Genomic DNA, 19,730 nt, shown 5'->3' on the forward strand with positions numbered 1-19,730 from the left:
ACTACCATACACCTCCAAAGGATTTCTCAGACAGTTTGTAAGAAATAACAAAATCTATCCTTACACTACAATCCCAAATATACTCTTTGGCAGCAGCAACTCTCCAAAACCACTGAGGCCTAGACCTCCTCACTGCTGAGAAAGGAGGACTCTGCACGTTCTTAGGGGAAGAGTGTTGTTTTTACACTAAACAGTCAGGGATAGCACGAGATGCCACCTGGCGTTTACAGGAAAAGGCTTCTGAAATCAGACAATGCCTTTCAAACTCTAATACCAACCTCTGGAGTTGGGCAACATGACTTCTCCCCTAGGTCCTGTGGCAGCCATCTTGCTCTTACTCACCTTTGGGCCCTGCATTTTTAACCTTCTTGTCAAATTTGTTTTTTCTAGAATCAAGGCCATCAAGCTACAGATGGTCTTACAAATGGAACCCCAAATGAGTTCAACTAACAACTTCTATTGAGGACCCCTGGACCGACCCACTGGCCCTTCCACTGACCTAAAGAGTTCCCCTCTGGAGGACACTACAACTGCAGGGCCCCTTCTTCCAGCAGGAAGTAGCTAGAGTGGTCATCGGCCAAATTCCCAACAGCAGTTGGGGTGTCCTGTTTAGGGGGGGATTGAGAGGTGAAGCCAGCTGGGCTTCTTGGTTGAGTAGGGACTTGGAGAACTTTTCTGTCTAACTAAAGGATTGTAAATGCACCAATCAGCGCTCTGTGTCTAGCTAAAGGTTTGTAAATGAACCCATCAGCGCTCTGTGTCTAACTAATCGCGTAGGGGACTTAGAGAACTTTCCTGTCTAGCTAAAGGATTGTAAATGCACCAATCAGCACTCTGTGTCTAGCTAAAGGTTTGTAAATGCACCAATCAGCACTCTGTCAAAATGGACCAATCAGCACTCTGTAAAACGGACCAATCGGCACTCTGTAAAGTGGACCAATCAGCTCTCTGTAAAATGGACCAATCAGCAGGATGTAGGTGGGGCCAAATAAGGGAATAAAAGCAGGCCACCCGAGCCAGCAGCGGCAACATGCTTGGGTCCCCATCCATGCTGTGGAAACTTTGTTCTTTTACTCTTCCCAGTAAATCTTGCTGCTGCTCACTCTTTGGGTCCGCACTGCCTTTATGAGCTGTAACACTCACCGCAAAGGTCTGCAGTTTCACTCCTGAAGTCAGCGAGACCAAAAGCCCACCAGAAGCAAGAAACTCTAGACATGTCTGAATATCAGAAGGAACAAACTCTGGACACACCATCTTTCAGAACCGTAACACTCACCAGAGGGTCTGTGGCTTCATTCTTGGAGTCAGCGAGACCAAGAACCCACCAATCTGGACGCAGGATGTGTTATACAAAACTTATAGGAGGCTATTACTTTGGACTGACTTCCTACACCAGGCCCAACAAACTAAACCAAAATGGAGTCACTCACGCTAAAGTCTTACATGATCAAAAAGAAACTAAGTTGTTTATCTGACCTTCTACAAAATCAGGAGAGAGAGAGATAGGATAGCCAAGTCTCCCACCAGGTCAGTTTTAGCCATCATGATAAGGACGTCCTCTCTGCTTTAACCTTTACAAGAAAAGTAACTTTGGGCTGAGTGCGGTGGTGGCTCATGCCTGTAATCCCAGCACTTTGGGAGGCCAAGGCAGGAGGATTGCTTGAGTTCAGGAGTTCAAATCCAGCCTGGCCAACATGGCAAGACCCTGTCTCTGAAAAAAAAAAATAGCTGGGCATGGTGGCACACACCTGTGATCCTAGCTCCTCAGGAGGCTGAGGTGGGAAGATTGCTTGATCCCAGGAAGTTGAGGTTGCAGTGAGCTATGATCGCACCACTGCACTCCAGCCTGGGTGACAGAGCAAGACTCAGACTCCAAAAGGAAACTTTAAAATGACCAATCCAAGTTTTCTTTTCTTTTTTTCTTTTTTTTTTTTTGAGTCGGAGTTTTGCTCTGCTCGCCCAGCCTGGAGTGCAATGGTGTGATCTTGGCTCACTGCAACCTCCACCTCCCTGGTTCAAGTGATTCTCCTGCCTCAACCTCCTGAGTAGCTGGGATTACAGGCACCTGCCACCGCGCCCGGCTAATGTTTTTGTATTGTTAGTAGAGATAGGGTTTCATCATCATTATCATGTTGGTCAAGCTGGTCTCGAACTCCTGACCTCAGGTGATCTGCCTGCCTCGGCCTCCAAAGTGCTGGGATTACAGGCATGAGCCACCACACCCGACCTCCACGTTTTATTTTCTGTTTGTGCTTTACTTGGCCCTTTTTCTGCCTGTAAAACCAACCTACCTGCTCAGCTCATGGGAAAACTAGTTTCATTTTGTGAAATGAAGTGTGGCCCGATTGTAGAATTGCAAATAAAATCAATTAAGATCTTTAAACTAAATGTGTTGTAATTTTGTTTTTTTGACAGATGCCCAATGAACACCCTGGGAATGAGATCCAAGAGGCGATAATGGCATCTGCTCTAATAACTAGTACATTGACTCTAGGCTTAGATTATTCACCACTGAATAAATAAACGTATTTATTCAGCAGTGGGGAACTTACAGCAACGATGGGGACAGATACAGTCCCTGACGTCATCAGGCTGATATGTTGCTGACAGAGGACAAAAAACAACCAGATCAATGGGTCAGGAAAGCAAGGCTTTTTTTTTTTTTTTTTTTTTTTTGAGACAGGGTCTTGCTCTGTTGCCCAAGCTGGAGTGCAGTGGGGTGATCATGGCTCACTGCAGCCTCGATTTCCCAGGCTCGAATGATCCTCCCGCCTTGGCCTCCCAAGTATCTGGGACCCTGGCATGATGCACCACATCTGGCTAATTTTTGTTGTTGTTCTTTTCTTTTTTTTCCTTTTCTCTTTTTTTTTCTTCTTTTTTTCTTTCTTTCTTTTTTTTTTGCCTGTTAGACCTTCCTTGATTTTTTTTTTTTTTTTGAGAGACTGGGTTTTGACATGTTGCCTAGGCTGGTCTCTAGCTCCTGGCCTCAAGTGATCCTCCCACCTCAGCCTCCTCAAAGGGCATGTTTTTAGGCATAAGCCACCGCAGCCAGCCAAAACAAACAAACAAAAAGTAATGTATACTTTGTGTTAATAATTTTGCATAGTATATTGAAAATTTGCCAAGAAAGTACATTTTAGATACTCTCACTACACACACAGTTAATTATGGAAGGCAATGGATAGGTTAATTGCTTAACTCTCATAATTGGCCACGCGTGGTGAAAATGCCTGTAATCCCAGCACTTTGGGAGGCCAAGGTGGGCGAATCACCTGAGGTCAGGAGTTCGAGATCAGCCTGACCAACATGGAGAAACCCCGTCTCTACTAAAAATACAAAAAAATTAGCCAAGCATGGTGGTGCATGCCTGTAATCCCAGCTATTCGGGAGGCTGAGGCATGAGAATCGCTTGAACCCGGGAGGCAGAGGCTGCAGTGCGCCGAGATCGCACCATTGCACTTCAGCCTGGGCGACAACAGCAAAACTCCGTCTCAAAAAAAAAAAAAAACTGTCGTAATTATTATTTCACTGGGTACATGTGTATCAAAACACACGCTGTACACCCTAAATATATAAAACAAACACATACTGTATTGTCAGGTAGTGGTAAATCCTATCACTACCTGACAATACAGCAGTATGTATTTTATTTTCTATATTACCTATTTTTATATTTTACCTATGTGGTAAAATATAGGACAAAAGAGCGGTAGTGGTAGGAGGTCCTGTTGGAGAGCATTGGTGTCCAGTAAGGATTTAAAAGTATTTATTTAACAAAGAATAGCAGAAAGTGGACGGTTGATTCACACTTGGTGCAATCTCGGCTCACTGCAACCTCCACCTCCCGGGTTCAAGCGATTCTCCTGCCTCAACCTCCTGAGTAGCTGGGTTTACAGGCACCAGCGACCACGCCCGGCTAATTTTTGTATTTTTAGTAGAAACGGGGTTTCACCATGTTGGTCAGGCTGGTCTCGAACTCCTGACCTCGTGATCCGCCAGCCTCGGCCTCCCAAAGTCCTGGAATTACAGGCGTGAGCCACCGCGCCTGGCTGATCTGGTTATTTTCAAAAGATTCCATGAGACGGGTTTCTTCAGTTTACAGAGGAGGAAACTGAGGCACAGAAGGATAACCCAATGAGTCCCAATATAGAGATGGAGACTGCAACCAAGAAAGGGGACCCAGCGCTGAGGTCCCCGGAAATGGTCATTTATGGGCTTGGGGGGCGACCAGGGCGGCGCGCGCTGACCTATGACGTCATCGGGACGTTAAGCATCGTAGCATTACCTGGACGTAGCCCCATTTCTCTTCCCGGACAGGTCCTCTGATAGTCGGGTAGGTTCTCAATCAAGCCTCTCATTAGTTAGTTGGTCTGTCAATCCATTTCATTCCTGCAGTCTTCCGCCCCGCCCTCTTGAGCTCGCCCCTGATAGGCTGGCGCGTCCGTCACTTCAAAAAGGTCCGCATTCCTTCCGCCTTTCTCCAGGACACCGAGGGCGAGGAGGGTGGATACCAAGCGGCGCCCACCCTCAGAGCACTACTTCCATCTCTGATTGGCTCCGCTGGGTGCCCGTCGCTACTCCACTCGCCGCTGATAGGCCATTCAACCGCCGCTCTGCGCGGGGCCGGCTCCGCCCCCGTCGGGTGTTTGTGGTGGGGCTGCGGAGTCGCCGATCCCGCCGGAAGCGCCAGGACAATGGGGACCCGGGACGACGAGTACGACTACCTATTCAAAGGTGCGGCCGGTGGGGCACAGACGGGCGAGGTCGTGGCGGCGAGGCGGCGGGCAGACGGGCCAAGGCCGCGCTCCAGGCCGCTGGGCCCAGGCCGGAGCCCGGGGCTTGGGGCCCGGCGGGTCAGGCAGCCGGGAAGGCCGGAGCCGACCGGGCAGCATCAGCTTCGGGCTAGGATGCGCGGCTATACGGAGCCGGAGGCCCGGAGAGACCTGGGGGACCTAGGACGCGCCGAGGCGGGGCCGGAGCCTAGAGGGGGTGGGGCCCGGAGCGGTGGGAGAGGCTGTTAGGGCGGGGCCTCCGCAGGGGGTGGAGCCTTCCCAAGATTTGGCGGGCCGGGCTGGGCTGAAAGCGCGATTCGGGATGGGGGCGGGGTTTTTAGGGGCGGGGCTAAGGCGTGATGGGCGTGACCAATAGGTGGGTTGGGCCTGGGCAAATGGAGGCGGGGCTCTCACGAGGCTTGTCCTGATTGGGGCAGCGTGTTTGGGGGTGGGGCCCGGGAGAGGCGGGGCAGGCAATGGGGGCTGGGCCGACATGAGGGCCTGGGGGTGAGGTGTGTGGTGGTGGGAGCCTTGGATTGGGGTGCAAAGCTGGGATTGAGTGGAAAGGCACCCGTGTGTGCAGCAAGAATTCCGTCTCTTCACTCAGAACTCTCAACAGCGCTAAGCGAGTACTTGCACTTTCTGAGCACTTTACCCGAATTAACTAAAATCCTCACTGCAGCCCTTTGAGGTTGATACTAACCAGCCTCTCTTTTTACACGTTGGGAAACTGAGGCCCAGAGTGACAAAGACACAGTTTATAAGTGTTGGAACCCGATTGAGCCCAGGCCACCCACTCAGGAAGCGTGTCTTAGGGGGCTTGTGGCCAGCATCTGGGACTTGGGGTTGTTGGACCAACTTCTTCCAACACGTGCGCACTGATGGCCGGGGCCCCAGCCAGCCTGCTGGAGGGTCTTCCCCGCCCGAGGGACTGAGGGGGCTCTAGGAGCATCACATAAGGCCTAGGTAGATCAGGCAGCCATTGCCCGTTTAGGGACAGCTGGAGGAAGCCGGAGTCCCTTGTTTCTCAGCTGAGCCTTCTGTGCCCAGCTACACTTTGGCCTAGTGGTCTGCCCTGGTTGCTGGGCTCCCTGGCTGACAATGGCAGCCCTTGAGGGCTAACCCCTGGATCCAAGGTGCCTTCACCCTGCGGCCTGCTCTATGAGGGCCTGCGTCGCACATCAGCTGTTGGTATCCTCACCTCGCTGAGCCGTTCCTCCGAGTGTGCTCTGTGGCTTGCACCAGGCCTAGCTGGGCCTTGTGTCTGGTCTCATCCAGCGTCTTCTGATTGTGGGGAATGGGGCAGAGGTCTCCCCACCTGGGCTGTCCGTGTGGCGAAAGCCTTCCGAGGAGAGGGAGAGGAAGTGCCTCTGCAAGGGCCTAGAGTCGTCCTGTGGCACTGAGGGCTCTGGCAGCTGCACACAGGTTGATAATGTCACTGGTGGGTGAGGCTCTGTGGTCAGCAGGTGCCCGGCCCAAGGTCTCGCCCCTCGTGGCAGGAGGAAGCTTTGGAAGGGTTTTGGAGACTGGGATTCTAAGGGGCCATCTGGAGACAGGGGGACTAAACTTTGGGTCCTGCTGATCGGGTGCCGTCTCCACTCAGCCCACCGTGAGGCAGCTGCTCCCAGGTCCTGGCTGGGCACCCACCCAGACGTGGCACTGCCAGGGCAGGGGTGTTGCTCCCCACATGCCCCATCCAGGTTTCTGTGGTTATCCCCTGCTTGTTATTTTCGCCCTTTTGCTGTGTTAAATGACCCAGCTCCGAGTGTTTGCTCAAGTCATGGTTTTGCCCTTTGGATTATTTCCTTGAAGTGCGTTCCCAGCAGAACAGTTACTGGGTCAGGAGCAATGGAGAGGCTGTGTGGTTCCCGGGACTCGTCTGCAGAGACTGCTTCCTGGAAACACTGATCTAGCTTCTGCGGCATCTGGCATTTGGCGGGCAGGCGGTGTGGGGGGCGGGGGGCGGTGCCTGCCCTGCTGCCCTCCTCACACTGGCCTCCTTTTACTGAGTCTAGCAGGTGCCCTGCTGACCTTCTCAAGCTAGTTGGTAGCAAAAATCTAACCCACAAGTTCAGCGTTTCCCAAACTGGTCATCTGCCGCCTCACCTTCACAGCTGTGCTCATCAGAGGACCTCCTCTGTTCTCTTTCAATATTTTTCTTTTCCTTTTTCTTTTCTTTTTTTTTTTTTTTTGAGACAGAATTTTACTCTAGTCACCCAGCCTGGAGTGCAGTGGCGCAATCTCGGCTCACTGCAGCCTCCGCCTCCCGGGTTCAAACGATTCTCCTGCCTCAGCCTCCCAAGTAGCTGGGATTACAAGCACCCACCACACCCGGCTAATTTTTGTATTTTAGTAGATACAGGGTTTCACCATGTTGGCCAGCTGATCTTGAACTCCTGACCTCAGGTGATCCACCTGTCTCGGCCTCCCAAAGTGCTGGGATTACAGGCATGAGCCACCGTGCCTGGCCTCTGCATTTTTTTTTTTTTTTTTTTTGGTGGCCACATCATGCACTGGCTCCCTTGACTTCAGCGGCCGAGGCCAGCAGATCCCCCGGGTGATGCCCCGTGTGCCATTTGTTTTCCTCCGTGAATGTTCTTTCCTTCCCCCAGGAATGACACTGTTGATTTGTACCTAATTATAGAGCCTCACATTTATCCTCCTAACATTTTCTCCTTTAGCCATGGGCCATTTTCATAGCCTGCCACTAATTGCCATGGGACCCCAGATTTCTTTTCTGATGGACTTGGTACTCCATGGTTGCAGCTGTGTCCCCAAGGGCCACTGAGGTCCTCTCAGAGGCCTTCCCCTACCCTGGAGGCCCTGGCCAATCAGGGCTCACCTGGCCCTGGAGGACATGGGTCGTGGGGGAAACGGGCCGCAGCTGCCCCAGGCCCTGTCCTCTGGGTCTTGTCCACCCCTCCCCTGCCCAAGGACAAGGTGGCCCCTGTCCCCAGGGAACAGGCCTGCCTGGTGCTTCCCTTTCTGTGCTGAGGCTCCTGAGGCAGCTCCCAGCCCTCAAGCCTGGGCAGACCTCACAGTGGGCCTGCTGTTCCAGTTGCTGTTTGGGGACCCAAACATACCATCTTCCCCATTTAGAATGGGGGTCCCTCCAGTGCCCTGGCTCTGTACTCCTCCCCATAGAAGAGCTGAGACAAGAGTGGCCCCCAGTGCCGGTCCCTGGGGCCTAGGATGCTTAGGACCAGCTTCCAGGGGAGGGATGGGGCACTGCTTGGCTCCACCAGGCTCTGCCGGAATGGGGGCACCATTCCCCTGAAGGGTCTCTCAGTCTGCCTGAGCATTACGGTCTGGGCCCCCAGGGCCACCACACTGTCATGGGGCAGGCCAGGGCACCTAGGACTTCTCAGAGGTGCCAGTTCTTTGTTTTTGCCAACCGGGCTTGCCTGCTCTGTCAGCCAAGTGGCGTGTCTGGGGTAGGGGGGTCGCTTCCCAGCCAGTGAAGCCACCAACTTCTGTGGAAATGCTCGGAGCTGTGTCCTCAAGGGCTCTTTATTTCCCCAAGACAACAGATTGCTTGTGTCCTAGACAATGAAGTTTTCATTCCCAGCCTGCATCCTGGACCAGCCCGCCGCTGCCCCGCTGGCCACCTCTCTGCATCGGGCACCCAGTGCCAGGGACTGGCTGGGCAGCTCAGCTTCTTTGCCATTCACCTGTTTTGTCACCCAGACTGGAGTGCAGTGGCTTAGTGTCAGCTCACTGCAACCTCCGCCTCCTGGGTTCAAATGATTCTCCTGCCTCAGCCTCCTGAGTAGCTGGGATTACAGGTGCCTACCACCATGCCCACCTATTTTTTGTATTTTTAGTAGAGACGGGGTTTCGCCATGTTGACAGGCTGGTCTCGAACTCCTGAGCTCAAGTGATCCACCCGCCTTGGCCTCCCAAAGTGCTGGGATTACAGGCGTGAGCCACTGCACCTGGCCTGTCATTGATCTGTTCAGTGGCCATTTGGCCTTTGCTCTGACTTGGTCACTCTGGGTTGAGTGTCCCCAGCTGTTCAGGGAGAATGATAATATTTACATCTGTCCCTGGGGCAGCCCTGAGAATGTGGACAGCTGAGGCCTGCAAAGCACTGGGGACCCAGCCTGGCCAAGGTGCTTGAGGGCAAAACTGATGGGGCTGGGTGCCATGGCTCACGCCTGGAATCCTAGTACTTTGGAAGGCCGAGGTGGGTGAATCACTTGAAGTCAGGAGTTTGAGACAGCCTGGCCAACATGGCAAAACCCCACCTCTACTAAAAATACAAAAATTATCTGGGCATCGTGGTGCACGCCTATAATCCCGGCTACTCGGGAGGCTGAGGCAGGAGGATCTCTTGAACTCAGGAGGCGGAGATTACAGTGAGCTGAGATTGTGTCAGTGCACTCCAGCCTGGGCGAGGGAGATTCCATCTCAATACAAACAAACAAAAACAAACAAACTGATGGGGCTGAGGAGCCGCTAAGGCTGTACAGCTGGGGCAAGGCTGGAATGGTGTGAAGGTGTCGGAATGCCTGGGCAGGGCCCGAGTTTCCTGTCTTATTTCCTGAGGACGTGAGAACTGAGCAGACCTGCCTGGCCTTGGCCAGGCTCCCGTAGCTGCCGTGGAAAGGAGGTTAAGGTTGGTGGTGTAGATGGGGGCCCTCACAGTGAGTCCATCTTGGCCCCCAGTGGCCTGGGAGCCGATTCTCATCCCTACTGGCTTGGTTGGGAGGTGCTGGGCCACACGCCTACATTCACTCCACCTCTTTCCATCTTTCTTTTTTTTTTTTTTTTTTTGAGATGGAGTCTCGCTGTGTCGCCCAGCTTGGAGTGCAGTGGCACGATCCCGGCTCACTGCAACCTCCGCCTCCCAGGTTCAGATGATTCTCTTGCCTCAGCCTCCACCACCACACCCGGCTAATTTTTGTATTTTTCATAGAGACGGGGTTTCACCATGTTAGTCAGGTTGGTCTCAAACTCCTGACCTCAAATGATCCGCTTGCCTCGGCCTCCCCAAGTGCTGGGATTACAGGATTACAGGCATGAGCCACTGTACCCGGCCATCTTCCTGTCTTTCTCTGAAGTCCACTTGGTAGCCCTGTGCGGGGCACCCATGGTGACGTGAGAGAATGCCAGCCCCGTTGTCTTAGGTCTTGCACGCCAGGCCAAGCAGTGGTCTTTGGGGAGAGGAGAGGTCTGAGCCGAGGGGTCTTGAAGGATGAGTAGGAGTTTGCTGGCCGCCCCAGGGGGACAGGCTGCCCTATGCGGTGGGAGCTGGGGTGCCCAGAGCCTCAATGCCCACCCCATAAGGCAGAACCACGACTCCCGAGCCACGTGCTGGGGTTTGGGGTAGGACAGTGAGTGTGGCAGTGAGTTGCGAAGGAAGAACTTGGACTGTGAATGCAGAAGACCTGGGTTCAAATCCTGCCTGGCTCACTTCCCAGGCGGTGGCTCCAGACAAGTCACTTGGGGAACACTGTTGGGAGGTGAGGGCGAGCCCACAAACATGCATAGCTTCAGGGTCCTGCTCTGCCCCGCACCCCGTTCCCCATCCAAGCCTCAGTTTCCTCATCTGTAAAAATGGGCTACACGAGGCTTCTGCGAAGTAACGCACATCAAGAGCTTTGTTAGCACAAGCTCATCGAATATTCTCCTTGTTCTTGTGATTCTTGGCTTCCAAGCAGCCAACCAGAGCGGGTACCAGGTGGGGTTGTAGGGGCTGCCTGATCCTGCCCTCCTCACCTGTGGCCCAAGGGTGGTGACCTGGCATCCTCTAGGTATGGGGCAGGCGGCATGCGTGGGAGGCTCTGCCAGCCTTTTTGGCATTTTGTTTGTTCACTTGACAGACATTTTCTTGGGTGTTTATTGTGTGCCAAGCACTGTGCCAGGACCTGATTCCTGCCCTTGGGGCAGACTGGCAAAAGATAAATGCCACCTGACAGGTAAGAGAGTGACAAGAGTGACAGAGGAAGAGCTGGGTCCGGGAGCAGGGTAATTCGGAGAGTAGAGTTTTAGTAGCATAGCAGGGAGGGCCTTCTTGGCCAAGTGGCATTTAAGGGGCCACACGAAGGGGATGAGGGAGGGAGCCAGGTGTGTGCCTGGAGAAGAGCGTTTCTGGCAGCAGGAGCAACCCGTGCAAAGGCCCTGAGGCAGAATCGCACCTGGCGTGTTGGGGGAACAGCATGGAGGCCTGTGTGGCTGGAGCAGAGTGAGCCAGGGGGCGGGAGGGAGGAGGGGAGGGCCCTGTGGGCAGCGGGGAGGACTGTGGCTTTTCCCCTGCGGAAGGTGGGGGTCACGGAGGGTTGTCTGCAGAGGAGGGAGGGAGGTGCCCTGGCTCAGCACTCACTGGCGCCCTCTGGTGGCTGCTGCAGGAGGACAGCGTTTTGGTTGGTGATGAGCGTGAACACAGGGACCGCACAGACAATACCTTCCAGGGTCTGAGAGTCTGGAATGGAATCGCCCAGGGATACATGGGGGGGTGCACCCCTCGTCCTCCCTTCTCTTGGATCTGTTTCGGATGTGCTGAAGGATTGATTCTGAGATGCGAGAGAAAGGAAGGAGTCGAGAATGACTCCAGGTTTCTGGCGTGAGTGCCTGGTAGGACCAAGCCAAAGTTAACCAAGATAAGGAGGGTAGGTGAGCGGTGGGTGAGCAGGCTTAGGGAGTGATCGGGAGCTTGGCTCTGCTCTTCTGGGTATGAGGGGCCTGGGGCCCCTGAGGAGACATGAAGGAGACAATGGGCACGCCAGTCTGGGCTTCTAGGGAGAGAGGTAATATAGGAGTTACCAGCCCATGGCTGGTATTTACAGCCATGAGCCTGGATGGGGTCACCTGGGGACTGGGTGTGGACAGAGATGCCTGTCCTGAGGCTCCCTGAGGTTCGAAGGTAGAGTGGGAGACTGAGTGGGAGTGACTGTGAGGAGAGGAGTCGGGGTGTGGAGCCCCTGCAGGCAGGGAAGGAGGGAGAGCTGGCTGGGTGCCTGCTGCACAGGCCCGGGGGAGTGGGGGTAGCTGAGGCTGACGCTGACTGTGGGGGCGAAAGCATGCTTGGTTTGAGTTCTAGGACTGGGGGACAGGAGGTGGAGTGAGTGAGTGTAGATGATACCTTCCAGTGCCCGAGGCAGGAAGTTGGGTCAGGAGAGAATGTTTTCTAGAGGGAAAATTCCAAACGTGTAGGTACAGCCCCACAGTGTGGCCAGGGGAAGGGCAGAGGAGGGCTGCCTGGTGGGCTCCAGGGCCTGCTCCCTCAATGTAGCAGGGGTCCCGGGTGGGGCCAGCGGACCTCTGGGTCAGCCAGGGCTCAGCCTGGCTGCCAGCACCTCCCCGAGCTCAGGAGGAACAGCCATACCCATCTCTTCCCGGACAAGGAAGCCTCATCCTCAGTGGATGCCCCCTAACTCCCTGGGACCAGGGATGACCAAGCCACTGAGCCAACCCACCCTCAGGTGCCGGGGCCCAAGGCCCACACTTGGGGGTCCACGGGGCTTCTGGCAGGGGCGTCTGGTTGGCTGTATTCAAGTGCACACACACACACTGATCTTCCCCACATGGTATGTTCTGGGTCTGGGAACAGCTCACCCAGACCCCACCCCAGAGCCTGGGGCGGCTGGGCCCATAGGGACAGTGCTTCCATGGCTGGGACAGGAAACAGTTTACAAGGCAGCTCACCCCTGGCCTGACCAGCAGGCACCTGCTCTGCTCAGGGAATGTGTTCCTGATGCTCCTTGGCCAGCATGAGACAGGCCTGCTGCACACCCCGTGTCGACTGGGCTCAGGCCCCCATCCCTGGGTGCTGTTGCCCACAAACCCTCATCTCTGTTCTGTCCACGCTGCGCTGACTCCTTTCTGGGCCAGGGTTTGCATCTTGGCAAGCTGCTGTGCTGTGCACCCCCCTCCTGGGACAATGCATACCTGTGTTGGAGCCTTGTGAGGAGCTGTGCACACACGTGGACTGCCACATGGACTGCCCCTTGAATGAGGACTTAGCCTTGGCTGGAGCTCCCTGCAGCTCAGCAGGGGACCTGACCCTGGGGACAGGGGTGGTGGGAGGTGGCTGCAGGCTCTTTCCTCCAGGCTGCGTCCTCAGGGCACATTCCTGTTCCCCACTCAGCCATCTGTGCCGAAGCTGGATGTGGGTTTGCTGCACCAGGAGAGGTGGGGGTTGAGGTGGGAGTAGCTCCTCGTGTCCTGTCACTTACATACCTGGAGCAGTGACCCTTCCCACGCCCTGACCAGAAACCACAACAACCGTGACAGCTGCCTACTCGTGTCCCTTCCTGTGCGATGCCTGCTCTTTTCGTGGGGGGAGACAGAATCTCTGTTGCCCAGGCTGGAGTGCAGTGATTCGATCTCAGCTCACTGCAGCCTCCACCTCCTGGGCTCAAGCGATTCTCCTGCCTCAGCCTCCTGAGTAGCTGGGGCTACAGTAGCCACCACGCCTGGCTAATTATTATTATTATTATTTTTTTTTTGAGATGGAGTCTCGCTCTGTCACCCAGGCTGGAGTACGGTGGCGTGATCTCGGCTCACTGCAAGCTCCGCCTCCCGGATTCACGCCATTCTCCTGCCTCAGCCTCCCAAGTAGCTGGGGCTACAGGCGCCCGCTACCACACCCAGCTAATTTTATTGTATTTTTAGTGGAGATGGGGTTTCACCATGTTAGCCAGGATGGTCTCGATCTCCTGACCTCGTGATCCACCCGCCTCGGCCTCCCAAAGTGCTGGGATTACAGGTGTGAGCCACCGTGCCCGGGTAATTTTTGTATTTTTTATAGAGACGGGATTTCGCCATGTTGGCCAGGCTGGTCTCGAACTCCCGACCTCAAGTGATCCGCCCGGCTCGGCCTCTCAAAGCATTGAGATTACAGGCGGGAGCCACCGTGCCTGGCCATGCCTGCTCTTACTTCCTCCTCCTGTGACTGCCTTCCTGTTCACACATTTGGAAAAAGTAGTCCAGAGGTGAAGTGACTTGCCCAAGGTCACCCCGCTCAGGAGCCTTCTCAAGCCGTGTCTGGCTGCCCAGCCACCAGGCTGCAGGTGGAGGCTCAGGGTTGATGGATCTCGAGCTGCTCTGCCTGCCTGGCTGCCTGGGTCCCCTTGCCCCAGCTGGGACAGCCCTGCTCTGAGGACCAGACACGGGCAGGTGTTGTGCTATCCGCAGTGGCTGTTTCTGGAAGGCAGGAGCCTGCCTTCACTTCTGCACCACTTAGCACAGTGCCTGCAGGCTCTGGGCTCCAGGCATCTCCCGACTCCTCCACACCGTTGGCAGCCGCGTTGGTGCAGCACCCAGGGAACCGGCGGGAAGGTTGTGGGGGCAGTCGTGGGTGGAGTGTGGGGATTCACAGAACCTCGCCTTCCCGCCCAGTGGTGCTCATCGGGGACTCAGGCGTGGGCAAGAGCAACCTGCTGTCGCGCTTCACCCGCAACGAGTTCAACCTGGAGAGCAAGAGCACCATCGGCGTGGAGTTCGCCACCCGCAGCATCCAGGTGGACGGCAAGACCATCAAGGCGCAGATCTGGGACACCGCTGGCCAGGAGCGCTACCGCGCCATCACCTCCGCGTGCGTGTCGGCAGCCTGGGCAGGGACGCTGAGATTCGGGGGCGTGGGCTTGCAGCGCGTGGGCTTGGAAGGATGTGTAGGAGTTGGGCAGGAGAAGGGGAGAGTGTGCTCCCAAGAGCAGGGAGTGAGGCTGGAAGAACACTTTAGCCATGCGCCGTGGGACCCTCAGGCTGACCAGCGCCCAGCCTTGGCCACACCAGGGTATCTCTGGGTACCAAGTGCAGTGAGGACCTGGCTCAGGCCACTCCGCCTTGCCGCTGCCCCTACCCAGCCAGCATCCCAGCCTTCCTCCTCCCTCAGCTTCCCTCCTCACTGGTGCCCACACCTGATCCCACACGCCTCCTGTCCTCCCACCTGGGCCTGGCCTCCATTCCCTGCAAAGGCTTGCCAGCCATCAGGACCCACTCAGCTGCCTTTTTCTGGACCCCTCCCAAGCCCCCCGGCCATTCCCACCACCGTCTTGAGATCCTCTGGGCTCCCTCCCATCTCCTTCATCCCTCAGGTACATCTGTCTCTCTGTCACCTCCTCTTGTTTTTTTTTTTTTTTGAGATGGAGTTTCACTCTTGTCGCCCAGGCTGGAGTGCGATGGCACGATCTCGGCTCACTGCAACCTCCGCCTCCTGGGTTCAAGCGATTCTCCTGCCTCAGCCTCCCAAGTAGCTGGGATTATAGGCACATGCCGCCATACCAGGCTAATTTTGTATTTTTAGTAGAGATGGGGTTTCTCCACATTGGTCAGGCTGGTCTCAAACTCCCGACCTCAGGTGATCCACCCTTTCGGCTTCCCAAAGTACTGAGATTACAGGTGGCGTGAGCCACCGTGCCTGGCTGTCGCCTCCTCTTTTTTGGAGACAGGGTCTTGCTCTGTTGCCCAGGCTGGAGTGCAGTGCCACAATTGCAGCTCACTGCCCCCTTGACCTCCCAGGCTCAAGCGATTCTCCTGCCTCAGCCTCCTGAGTAGCTGGGGCTACAGGCCTGTGCCACCATGCCTGGCTAATTTAATTAATTAATTAATTAATTTTTTATTTTTAGTTTTTGAGACAGAGTCTCACTCTGTCGCCCAGGCTGGAGTGCAGTGGCGCAGTCTCAGCTCACTGCAAGCTCTGCCTCCCAGGTTCATGCCATTCTCCTGCCTCAGCCTCCCGAGCAGCTGGGACTACAGGCGCCCACCACCTCGCCTGGCCAATTTTTTGTATTTTTAGTAGAGATGGGGTTTCACCGCATTAGCCAGGATGGTCTCGATCTCCTGACCTCATGATCTGCCCGCCTTGGCCTCCCAAAGTGCTGGGATTACAGGCGTGAGCGACCATGCCCGGCCTATTTATTTATTTTTTTGAGATAGAGTCTCACTCTGTCATCCAGACTGAAGTGCAGTGTCACAATCTCGGCTCACTGCAACCTCCGTCCCCGCCCCCCAAGGTTCAAGCAATTCTCCTGCCTTATCCTCCCGAGTAGCTGGGATTACAGGCGCCTGCCACCACACCTGGCTAATTTTTGTATTTTTAGTAGAGATGGGGTTTCACCATCTTGGCCAGGCTGATCTTGAATTCCTGACCTCGTGATCCACCTGCCTCGGCTTCCCAAAGTGCTGGGATTACAGGCATGAGCCACCACCCCCAGCCAATTTTTGTGTTTTTCTAGTAGAGATGGGGTATCGCCATGTTGCCCAGGCTGGTCTGAAACTCCCAGCCTCAAGTGATCCACCCGCCTCAGCCTCCCAAAGTGCTGGGATTACAGGCATGAGCCACCATGCCCAGCCCCTTCTTCCCTTTTTTTGATGACCTCACGGTATCTTCTATTTCCAGCTCCCAAACTCCCTCCTCAGACCCCCACATTTCAGAGCTGGATCCAGGGAGCAGCGCTGGGGCCTCCAGACACACACCCTTCCCTTGAGGCCACAATGACTGCCCCTTGGCTCGGCCCTGGACGACCCACCCTGGGCGTCATGTGTGCTGTTACCCGTGAGGCGCCGCTGCCCATGGTCGTCCTCCAGAGAGGCTCATGGGCCCCTGACCCCGCAGGTACTACCGTGGTGCAGTGGGCGCCCTGCTGGTGTACGACATCGCCAAGCACCTGACCTATGAAAACGTGGAGCGCTGGCTGAAGGAGCTGCGGGACCACGCAGACAGCAACATCGTCATCATGCTGGTGGGCAACAAGAGTGACCTGCGCCACCTGCGGGCTGTGCCCACTGACGAGGCCCGCGCCTTCGCAGGTGAGCAGACGGAGACGCAGGCATCAGAGAGGTGTCTGGAAGGCAGGAGGCCCCTCACAGTGTTGGGGCCCCGGCCACAGCCCTGGCTTCCCTTCCCTGAGGAGTGGCCTTGGGATGGGCCAGGTGGGTGGGCGGGGTCCCTGAGAGCATGTGGGAGCCTGTCACCCTGCCTCCCCACTCACCTAGGCAGTATTCTTTGTTCCAGAAAAGAACAACTTGTCTTTCATCGAGACCTCAGCCTTGGATTCCACTAACGTAGAGGAAGCATTCAAGAACATCCTCACAGGTGGCCGGGGACCAGATGGGTGTGGGTAGGGCACCAGCCAGGCAGGGTGGAACACGGCCTCTGAACCTTCGCTTGTTTTGTTCGTTTGCTTGTTTTTTTCTTTTTGTTTTTTTTCTTTTTTTTGTCGGGGCAGGATGGAGTTTTGCTCTTTGCCCAGGCTGGAGTGCGGTGGCTTGATCTCAGCTTACTGCAACCTCTGCCTTCCAGGTTCAGGCAATTCTCCTGCCTCAGCCTCTCGAGTAGCTGGGATTACAGGTGCCTGCCACCACACCCGCTAATTTTTGTAATTTTTAGTAGAGACAGGATTTCACAATGTTGGCCAGGTTGATCTCGAACTCCTGGGCTCAAGTGATCCTCCTGCCTCAGCCTCCCAAAGTGCTGGGATTACAGGCGTGAGCCACTGCACCTGGCCTGTTTGATTTTTTTCCACCACCACCCCTAACCTTTGCTTGTTAAACCTGCCGGTCCACCTGGACACTTCACAGGGTCAGACCAGGTCTAGCCCTTGCTGGCACTGGGGACACAGAGACCCCCTGGCCCCAGTTCCTGGGGATGGGCCCTGCCTTAACTCTTGGCGCTGCGGGGAGGCGGGTAGCCTCAGGGACCTGGAGCCTTTTGGCTTCTGGGAGTTTACCTCTGAGGGAGGAGGGTGCTTCTGATCTTAGGGAGCGAGAGGCTGGGGCTGGCTGTGACTAGATGTGGGTCCTGCCCTGGCTGGGTGCGCAGCCCCTGTCCTTGTTACCCCTGATGTGATGGGGGCACTGTGGGGGTCTGGAGAGGGGCTCTGGAGTCCTGCAGGGAGGGGTTCCCCTCGGCAGGCAGGGCACATGCTGGCTCACCCCACGTCCCCCTGTACCCCCTTTGCAGAGATCTACCGCATCGTGTCACAGAAACAGATCGCAGACCGCGCTGCCCACGACGAGTCCCCGGGGAACAACGTGGTGGACATCAGCGTGCCGCCCACCACGGACGGACAGAAGCCCAACAAGCTGCAGTGCTGCCAGAACCTGTGACCCCTGCGCCTCCGCCCAGCGTGCGTGCACGTCCTCCGCCCGCCCCCGCCAAGGTGTCCTCCGGCCCCTCCCTGCTGTCCCTCTGTGGCCGGCTCGTTCCAGCCCTCCCAGTGAGCTCTGCACGGCCGGGCCGGGGCCCAGGAAGGACAGGAGCCAGTGCTACCCCGTCCTGCCCGGGGAAAAGCTAGAAGCCCCGGTTTGCTGCAGCCATGAAACTCGGGTCCCCACAGCGTCTTGGCGGGGTGGGGAGGGCGGCAGGATGGACGGGGCTGGCTAGAGGCGAGGAGGATGGGCGGACGGCGCCGCCTTCTCCCCTTTTCCTTGGCCGACTCTAGGGAGCGATTGCCTCCCTCCCTCTGTGACCGGGTGGCCCAGCCAGCCCGTCGTCCCCACCCAGAACCGTGCTCTGGGCCAAAGCCCGAAGAACCAGGCAGCGGGGGCCGGGGCAGGCGGACCCCCCGGGCTCTCAGCGCCCACCCGCTCCTCCGCGCACAGCAGCTCGCACAGGCCTCCCACCTCTGCCTGTTGATCGATGCAGGGAGAAGCCCGTCCCCCCCCCCCCCTCCCTTCCCCTCTCCTGCACGCAACGCGCCCTCTCGGCCCTCCCTGTCCCCCTCCTCTGTCTAGTCTCCCCATCTGGTCTGGAACCTGTTTGCAAGTGAAGCAATATCTCCGTGTTTTGTATATACAACCGCTCTTGTAGCCTTTGGTTTTTGTTAATGTAGAGAAACACAGATTCTTTATACACTTTGTAAGATTTACGCCAAACCCCAGCTCTCGATCTCTTCTTCTCCCTGTGGCCCCTGCGCTGTTGCCCCGTCCCCGTCACCCCACCCGTTACTGAAATGTATAATCTGACTTCCTGTACAGAAACCTGCCGCTGCGCCTCTGTCTTCTTTCTTTTCCGCCAGGCGCCAGCTCCTGGGCTGAGGCCCCTCTCGCTGCACGTTCCCCAATGCAGGCCAGACCCCCCGTCTCCCCAGCCCACCCCACAGGAAGCGAGAGGACCCCGGCACCTGCCAAGGGCAGCGTGGAAGTCGGCCAGTGCAGTTGGGGTGGGCCCTGGTCAAGCTGCCCCTGTGGCAGGGAGGGAGGGAAGGCTGCCGCTTGTCCTTGACTTTAAACTCCTGGGTCCTAGGACCCCAGGCCTGCGGGCGTCCCCTGATGGGGATGGGAGCCAAGGGCAGTGGCCAGGGTTCATCACTTTGTCTCCTGCCAGGGCCTCCCCTCCCGTGGGGTCCTGACGAGGGTGACTTGCCCAGTGGATGTTGGTGATGCCAGCTGTCTCCACCCTAAACTGACACCGGAGGAGGGCCCAGTGGGGAAATGCCAGGGACAGCAAAATGTGTGGCATGGAGTTCCTCTTCCCAGGATCCAGCGTCTCCCTCCACCTCACCCCTGCAGTGACCTTGGGACCAGTGTGAGCTGCCAGCAGCTGTCCAAAAGCTCCAGCCTCTAGCTGAAGAGGCCACCCACACCCTGAAGACCCTGGGGACCCATGAGAGAGGACAGCACCATTCCCTCTTGATTCTAGACTGGCTGCCCTGCCTGGAGGGATAGGGGATCGCAGACACCTTTTCCCAGAAGAGCTCCAGGTCGCTGGGAGCTGTGTAGACACAGGAGTTGAAATGAGCCAAGGTGTGTGCTCCAGGCCCAGGGAGCAGCCTGGCACAGAGCTAACTGGCAGAATTGGAGGCACCTGGGCACCTTGGGCTCCAAGGCCCATTCACAGAGACCCCTGGGACATGGATTCCCCTGGGTTTGGGCAGGGCAGGTCATGTGGTGGACAGAGGCATTGGGTGCTAAGCAAGAAAGCACCTTGAGTTTTTTGTTTGTTTTGAGACAGAGCCTTGCTCTGTCACCCAGGCTGGAGTGCAGTAGCGTGATCTTGGCTCACTGCAACCT

The 19,730-nt window shown here is 56.3% G+C and overlaps 1 protein-coding gene across 1 annotated transcript; it reads left to right on the forward strand.

The window, feature by feature from the left end:
• The first annotated feature begins 4,432 nt into the window (after positions 1-4,432).
• RAB11B (RAB11B, member RAS oncogene family) lies at positions 4,433-18,698 on the forward strand. Its single transcript, XM_001147785.8, has 5 exons — positions 4,433-4,734; positions 14,115-14,310; positions 16,333-16,526; positions 16,732-16,812; positions 17,680-18,698. Exons 1-5 carry the CDS (start codon positions 4,695-4,697, stop codon positions 17,823-17,825), a joined length of 657 nt encoding a protein of 218 aa, XP_001147785.2. The 5' UTR covers positions 4,433-4,694; the 3' UTR covers positions 17,826-18,698.
• The last annotated feature ends 1,032 nt before the right edge of the window (positions 18,699-19,730 follow it).

The sequence above is a fragment of the Pan troglodytes genome, chromosome 20, assembly GCF_028858775.2.
Source record: "Pan troglodytes isolate AG18354 chromosome 20, NHGRI_mPanTro3-v2.0_pri, whole genome shotgun sequence".
NCBI lineage: Eukaryota > Metazoa > Chordata > Mammalia > Primates > Hominidae > Pan > Pan troglodytes.

What these genes read in the sequence shown, in the direction of transcription:
- RAB11B (XM_001147785.8), top strand. Translation starts at nt 4,695, where the DNA reads ATGGGGACCCGGGACGACGAGTACGACTACCTATTCAAAG. An exon ending in CGAGGCCCGCGCCTTCGCAG is followed by an intron (nt 16,527 to 16,731) that starts GTGAGCAGACGG and finishes TCTTTGTTCCAG; the next exon opens with AAAAGAACAACTTGTCTTTC. An exon ending in ATTCAAGAACATCCTCACAG is followed by an intron (nt 16,813 to 17,679) that starts GTGGCCGGGGAC and finishes CCCCCTTTGCAG; the next exon opens with AGATCTACCGCATCGTGTCA.